Source organism: Gouania willdenowi, chromosome 5, assembly GCF_900634775.1.
Source record: "Gouania willdenowi chromosome 5, fGouWil2.1, whole genome shotgun sequence".
NCBI lineage: Eukaryota > Metazoa > Chordata > Actinopteri > Blenniiformes > Gobiesocidae > Gouania > Gouania willdenowi.
The window spans coordinates 8765749-8773989 of NC_041048.1; the positions used below are offsets into that span (position 1 = coordinate 8765749).

At 39.6% G+C, this 8241-nt stretch overlaps 1 protein-coding gene across 1 annotated transcript; it reads right to left on the reverse strand.

Annotated features, from left to right (window-relative positions):
- Positions 1 to 4043: 4043 nt before the first annotated feature.
- LOC114462896 (potassium voltage-gated channel subfamily A member 2) lies at positions 4044 to 7676 on the reverse strand. The gene is made up of 2 exons (XM_028445982.1): positions 7473 to 7676; positions 4044 to 6805 (listed from the first exon to the last, which is right to left on the reverse strand). The coding sequence occupies exon 2, from the start codon at positions 6665 to 6667 to the stop codon at positions 5171 to 5173; it is 1497 nt and encodes a 498-aa protein (XP_028301783.1). The 5' UTR covers positions 6668 to 6805; positions 7473 to 7676; the 3' UTR covers positions 4044 to 5170.
- Between the last annotated feature and the right edge of the window lie 565 nt (positions 7677 to 8241).

Here is an 8241-nt window from a genome sequence, read left to right on the forward strand (position 1 = left end):
AAATTCAGGAAAACTCATCCTCTTTTTTTGTCTCTGACTTAATTTATTTGAATTGTTTTTATGTTTTTAGATGCATCATGGTTGAATTCCACTTCAAATATAAGTTGTTTAAGGGCAGTAACTGAAAGCTATTTTGGCTAATTGTAGGCTAACGTTGCTAGCACCTCTATTAGGCTATTTAGATAACTAGTTAGATAACTCCAAAAACATCCACTGGTGGTTACATATGAAATAGAAAGGAAACTAGTTTTGTTTGATTGTGAAAGTGTAGAATTTTTACCAACATTAGCTTAAATATCACAATCTGCTAATATTGTTTAGGTCTTTGTGCTCAAAAGCTAACATACATTTGTTATTTTCTTAGATGGTTTAATCCGACTTAAAATAAAACTGCTACCTTTGCCCCCGACTTGCGTTACGAAGATTCTACCGCCTTTGGAAATGTCAAATATTCTTTTTTTTTTTTAAATCAAGTTCTGATCATATTAAATAAAATAACAGGAATAACACGAGCCTAGCTCAGTCATCACTGTATATGATGTGTTGGGCTAATGTACAAGATGCAGTAACGACACAAAAAAAGACATTGAACACAGTTTCAGTTGAAGTTTTTTTGACTTCATTGTTGATATCATGTTTTCAGGCCTGCGTGACCATTTTTGAAGGATTCTGTGCATTTTGTTCTTTCACATGTTTTCCACAGATTGTCCTTTGGGTTGTAAAGTGCAACTCCCAGTCTTCACATACAGTGTATACTAGTTTAATCTCTATTATTTATTAGCTGTTATGTACAATGTTGTTTAACATTTCATTTCATAGACACACAAAAAAAAAAAAAAACCTTCATCTGCTGCGTGTGTTATGGAACTCTTTCAGACTTTTTTAAAAACCTGTACATGAAATAAAGGAAAAAAAATGCATGCATACAGTTTGCATATTGATCCACATAATTCCCTCATGTCCTCATCTTTATAGCGTAGTTGACATCGTAGCTGAAACATCACATTTTGCGAACGTCCAGCATCAAGATATTGCAAAGTCGAGAGATAGTTCCCTTAAAATTCTATTTTCCAGAAATGTGTAACAACCAAAATGTGATGCCTGATGAAACACTTAAATTATTATGACCTTCTGCCTCGAGTAAAACAGGCTTCATCGTTCATCTCTGCATAGGTTTCTCAGTGCACAGACACTAGGGAACCCTTCATTGAGCAAATTTCGCCTTAGTCGCCGAGAGATGATGGATTTCCAAGCAGGAAGTGTTCCCAAAATGCTTCTGTTTAACTTCACCGCGACCTACGAGAAAACAGACTAAATGTGCAACCTTCATAAATGAGGATAAGTCTCTGTTTTTGTGCTTGAAGCAGAAATAGTTGACAAACACAATATGAAAATATTTTAGTGCATGAATTGCTACAGTGGAGTTGGTTGAGGTACATGGTCGCATGCTCTATGTAACGAAATCAATAAATCGTTCCAGGGCATTGTTTATCAAAGATTAGCGTCCAAATGTGAATTAAAAAACAATATATGATGGTGCTGTTGCATGCATAGATGAATATTTTTGGTCTGACTGTGAGTCATTTTTCCTTCACACACACACACGCACGCACACACGCACACACACACACACACACATAGAGTGATGTTAAATTGTGGTTTTATAAATGCAGGCGTAGACACTGGCAAATAAAAAATATTTTTAGACGGACAAAGAAAACATGTTCGACTAACAACCAGAAAGATTCTCGTTTGAAAGATTCGTTAATATGGGAATATTGCTTATTAAATCTGGTATTTTGATATCAGCTGATGTTATACACAATAAGACACATGAAAACAAAGAGTCAACATTAGAAGCCTCTCGTCAGGCAGTGAGATGGGGCGTCCTGAGCACGTAATGGCAGCCATGGTGAAAAAAACCCAAACATTAAAGATGTGGGTTAAATCACACAATTAATCAAGACAGTTTGTGCTGCAGCAGTGTTATTATAGTTGACTAAAGATTTTCGTCATAGTTTTTGTCGACTACAATTTTTAGAGACAAAAACGAGACTGTGTAATTAAAAAAAAAAAAAATTATGTGAACGAAAAATATATAAAAACATATTGATATTTTTGTTAACTACTAAAAATGAAACTATAATTTACTCACATGTGACAAAATCCAATCAGATTAAAAGCATTCCATATCCGGTTGATAGATGGTTATTGATTCTTTTTTTTTTAAAAAATGCTCTTATGCTGTATATTTTAGTCATCTATATCTGTAACTAATTCATTCCACTAAAATCTTAATGTAATTGAGTTGACTAAGACTACATGATAACTGTAATAGTCCTGATGACTAAATTTGGACTAAAACTAATTTGCATTTAAGTTAAAAGACTTTGACGATGTTCAAAATGGCATATGAACATACTACTCATACTAAGTTTGACGTCAAAATGAGTATGTGGTGCGTTCACATTGGATAGCATAAAAAGGGTACATGAAAAATACCAGTATGTATACATACTATGTTTATGTATACTATATGTTTTTCTAATTTATGTATGTCCTATATTTTGCACAATTATACTATGTTAGTATTTATTTTTGTTCTTACTCTGCACTTAAACTGTGTTGCTGCAAATGTGAATTTCCTCTATGGGGATTAATAAAGGTGTATTCTATTCTATATATGGACATTTTTTAAGTGTGCATGGTGGGCACACTAGTCATACTAAATCCTCCCATGATGCATTGCGAGTGGAATCTAAAATCGTACTGGGACCGGCTTCAAGCTAAAAGTCAAACATCCTCTTTTCAAACTAAAAGCATCTCTTCTTGTCTTCCTTTAGTTCTTAAGGTTTTTGTAAATAGAGCTCTTGTTACAATGGCGGGTCTCTGAAAATCTCTGAATTGTTGTCATGAAATGTGTTTCCGTGAGTTTTATAGATAAAATGACCACATGTTGATATTCTACTTGGTCACTTTCTCGCTTAAAATGTTTTCAGAACTTTCAATAGTGGGGAATCAACAGACATATTTAGCCTCAGAGTGCTTCAAATTTTTTTTTTTTTGTTGTAAGTTTGAAATGCATCTTGGGAAACTTGGAAGTTCACTTCAGTTGGAACGGCCATCGTCCTAATCATCCTAACCATACTTATAGTATAGTAGATGGTATATACTCATTGAATTTGTAGTGTATAGTATGTTAGCATTTCATTTCGAACACAGCCTGTGACAAAAACTACATCTAAATTTATTGTCAACGTTAACACTGCGCTGCAGATCTTTTCTTTATCCATTGCCCGTTTAATTACAGATACGAATGGGAACGATAACCAGGGGAGAAATCAAAGGTACCTCTTGGTTCAACACTTCTGCTACACTGTGGCTAATTCTCACATCCCACATGATGTTACTGCCATTGACCGTTACCTTGAGCAAATCTTAGTGTGACACAGTCCCAGAGAAGAAGGACTCATTGTGTAAATTAAATGAGATATGACAGTGAATGGAGCTTCTGGAACCGAAGACATCTTAGCCAGACTCCGTTGAAATTCTGACAGATTTCAAATGTTGGAAAAGTAAGATGATAAAATCTCCTGATTGGAAAGACAGTTTTAATTCTTATGTTTTGTTCGTGTAGGCTCTGAAATAGAACAACAGTGCTTAGATCATTAAGAATAAAAAGATGGCATGTGATCCAAAAGCTTTAGTTAGCTAGCATAAGATTTTTAACTCTGATAGAAGTAGTACCTGCGGTATATTTGTTCAGTTTATATGCTGTTAACATACGTTGTTGCGTATCGGTTATATATGTACGCCTGTTTATATTATTTTGTTTGTTTTAGAGGCATCTTGTTATTTTCATTTAAATGCATGCTAGGAATGTTTTAAGGTCATGCAACACTAAGGGAGTACCGTAAACTCTAATAAAAGGCATTTCAGGGGAAGCATTTTTTTTTTTAGCTATACATGGCTCTTTAAAGGTTACGTGATCATGTGACAAATCTATTAAAAGTATAATAAATCCATCGCTGGAATTGATGTAAAAAAAGTGACAAATTCACAGATCCAAGCTTGTTTTGTACAGCAACCTGGCATAAGTTGAATAGCAATGACTTCTACGTGGAATGTATTCGTAACGAAGTTATCGAATCCTGCCAGGATTAGACCTTATATCGATGCTTCTTGAGATTAGAGCTTTTGGTTGTTGTCACAGCTACCGGCAGACGTTCCTTCGCAAGTATGGATTTGCACAGGAGGCAGTGTATAGACAATTTTACAGTGTTGCGATGAAACGAGTGGCAGTCGAGCAACAAGTGGAGATTTTTGTTCAGATTTTAAAAAATGTCATGCACTTATCCACTTACTAAGTTTGATATTAACAGCACCTACCTAGCTATCAACTATTTGTAAAGTCACAGGTGAACTACTTAACTATATATGAAAAAGTTGCTGTAAATCGTGTGAAGCCGTGACAAAGAAATCAAACGAGAAAACACATTCAAGCTGTCCTCAAAGCTCTGCAGTAAGACCAGTTTGGGTGAATGAAAGGGGAGGGGTTTGCATTGCGATACATACAGTACTTAGTAAGATCAAAGCAGTGATAATTCAAAGGCCATTCTGAAGTCTTTCATCAGATACTGATGTCTACTCAGGGCTGACGGCTGTCATTCATCCTTGTTATAACCCCGTGACCTCATCGCGTCACACACATGCCGTACCTGTAAAATCTTCCCCAGTGTCATACACCACAGTTTTAGTTCATTGGCACCAGCAAGCAGCATAAAGCAGAGTCATCTGAAAGCGCAGGAAGAAATGGGGAAACGAGGAAGTGAAGGAAGAGGGAGCTAACCTGGGACCGACCCTTGCTATTATTTTTCTTTTCAAAAAGAAGAAAATATTTTATACAAAGCCAAATCCATGCAGATTAGCAAGATTTGAGTTAATATTTTCAGGAGTTTGAAGGGGAAGTTGTGAGGAGTGAAGACAGGAAAAAGCACAAAAGCAAGAACTGAATGATATTTGTGATATTGTTCAGTCAATCCTTGCACTGAAATCTATTGCCTCGAATTTTCCAGCAACGCAGAACGTGAAAAGGCGTAGACCTGTCCCATCCAGATGTCTGAGATCATTTTTTATTCCCCACTGTGATGGGTAGGAATGTATCCAATGGTTACACGTCTGTGAGCATTTTGGTGATGTTTACGTAGTTAGTGTTGGCCACTGTGCAGTTGGCCGTCTTAAGGTTCTCCTCCTGAAAATCTCCGTTGCTATTATTGACAGCCTCCTGGATCTCCATGTAGTCCGATTTGCTGATGGTGGAGCTGCTGCGGCTCTTCTTTAGCTCCTCAGATGAGTCGGTTTTAGGCACGTTGACCTGCAGGTACTGTGCCTGCTCCTCACCTTCAGTCTCACGATGATAGAAGTAGTTGAAGTTGGACACTATGACGGGCACGGGTAACGCAATGGTCAACACTCCAGCAATGGCGCAGAGGGAACCCACTATTTTGCCGCCAATTGTCGTTGGGACCATATCGCCATAGCCAACCGTTGTCATGGAAACCACAGCCCACCAAAATGCATCGGGGATGCTTTCAAACTGTGACTCAGGCTCGTCTGCTTCGGCGAAGTAAACAGCACTGGAGAACAGGATTACTCCAATGAAGAGGAAGAAAATGAGGAGGCCGAGTTCTCTCATACTGGCTTTCAGGGTCTGACCCAAGATCTGAAGACCCTTCGAGTGTCGAGAGAGCTTGAAAATTCTAAAGACTCGCACTAAGCGGATGACCCTAAGAATGGCTAAAGACATGGCTTGTTGTCCTGCTTGTCCATCCTCCGGCCTGTCCGCGAGCTCCGTGCCTAGTGTGATGAAATAAGGGATGATAGCAACAATATCAATAATGTTCATTATGTTGCCGAAAAAGCCCGCTTTGCTGGGGCAGGCGAAGAAGCGCACTAAAAATTCAAAGGAGAACCAAATGATGCAAAGAGTCTCCAGGATAAAGAAAGGGTCGGTGAAGTATGTGGAGGTGTATCTGATGATGGTGGTGTTAGTCTCAGGAGAAAATACCTCAGCCTGGGATTTATGCATGTCGTCCTCATCGTTGCGAAAAATAGGGAGTGTCTCCAAGCAGAAACTGACGATAGAAATCAGGATGACCATGACGGAGATTATGGCAATAATCCGAGCAGGACCTGAGCTCTCTGGGTACTCAAACAGTAACCAAACCTGTCTCTGAAACTCATTGTCGGGGAGGGCGCGCTCCTCCTCTTTAATGAAACCCTCATCCTCTCTGAAAATCTCGATAGCTTCGTCGCCCAGCTCGTAAAAGCGAATCTCCTCTGAGAAAATATCAAGCGTGACATTAACAGGCCTTCTTAGTCGACCTCCTGACTGATAATAATACAATATAGCATCAAAGCTGGGTCTGTTTCTATCAAAAAAGTACTCGTTCCGTAGCGGGTCGAAGTAGCGCATCCTCTTTTTAGGGTCACCCAGTAGAGTTTCCGGGAACTGGGAGAGGGTTTTGAGTTGCGTCTCAAAGCGTAGCCCTGAGATGTTGATGACCACCCGCTCACAGCACTCGTGGTCAGCCTCTGGGTCATAGTCCTGGGGGTGCCCCGGATGAGCTGCTGCCTCATCAGAGGGGTCGCCTGTGGCAACAGTCATTCTGCAGGGGGAGGGGGCCTGCACTTTTCACTGAGTCTGGATCCTGCAGCCTGGAGAACTGCAGGCAGGGAGCCGGGACAGGGTGGGGGCTCAACACTGTAAAGACCGGACGGCCACAGGATGTCACCTAGGATCGGACTGCAAAGATATAGAAGATAAATAACTGTCAGTGCATGAAAGGATATAGACATTCTTTATTCAGAAACGTTAAAAAAAAAAAAAAACAAGGATCCTGCCACTTAGTCCAGAAACCTCCATATGCAAATAGACCTGACTTGAATATAAATTGCCTCAATGCGGTTAAACACCTCAACTCACAAGCCAAACACACAATAACCCAACGGGGGCTCATAAATTAGGACATGCATGGTTTAGTGCAATTAACAGTGCGGTGATGAATGGGACTATACCTTTGTCAGCTGAGTTATAAATATGACAAAGCAGCAAATACTTTTGGGAATATTTGACACAAATGTTTATAATTTGGTTTATCATGCTCCGAACAGATCCTGTTTACTACTACTGAATCCATTCTGTTAGGAGCATGACGGCTCATTGAATTTTAGTCTTCAAATGGTGGCTGTTATACTGAAATATTCAAGCACGTGTGTAAATAATTTATACACAGAAGGAAATCGGTTCCAGCAGAAAAAAACACACACACAAACTATCTCTTTCTGCTTTATCTCTAAGTGCATGACACACTTTTGCTTATGAAACGCATTAACAAACATCCTGCAAGTACATCTTCATATACCTCATAATGTGTGTTTATTATAAGCATGCATACATATAATGCTCATACCTGTAGGGATGTTCTTCATCTCTGCTTTAGTTAGTGAATAGATGTCCAATATGGGACAGCCAGGCGATGGTTTCCCTCCATGTTAATATTCTGCTGCATCCTCATCCCGATCATCAGCGGTACTGTACAGCACTATTATCCTCTATGTGCGGGTGTGTCCTGCCTGGCTTTTCCCTCCCGACTCCTTCTCCGCCAGGCGGGCTTCTGTGGGATGGCGATTGGCACAAAAAGCAGGGGGTGGAGGTGGACGGGATGGGGGGGTGGAGGGGAGGGAACCGATCACGGAGGTGTGGGTGCTTCCCTCAAGCAAAAGATGCTGCGCTCAGCATAAAGCTATAAGGTCTGGATCCAGACAGCCGCAAAAGGTGAACAGTCCTCATGAGTTGCTCATAGAACAAAAAAAAGAAAGAAGAAAAAAATAATAGGAAAACATCTGTACAAAAAAAAAAAAAAAAAAAAAAACTGGGAAAACATCTGTAAAGAATGCTTTGATCTGACTTTATTCACCAGACGTCCGCGTGGGAATAAATGTTACAAGAGAATGTAATCCATGCAATGATGTATCATATCCATTTCATCTGATTGTTTTTTTTATTTTCTTCTTCCAAGTATGTATTTTACTATTAAACAAACCTCTGCATCAGGTTAGAGAGATGATGCTGATGCTGATGCGCGGGCGGTGCCGTGCGTGCGTGCGCGTCCGTGCGCAGATCGGGTCAGACCAGCCACATGGAAGAATAAGAAGGATCTGGTTCTGCTGTGTCTCCAG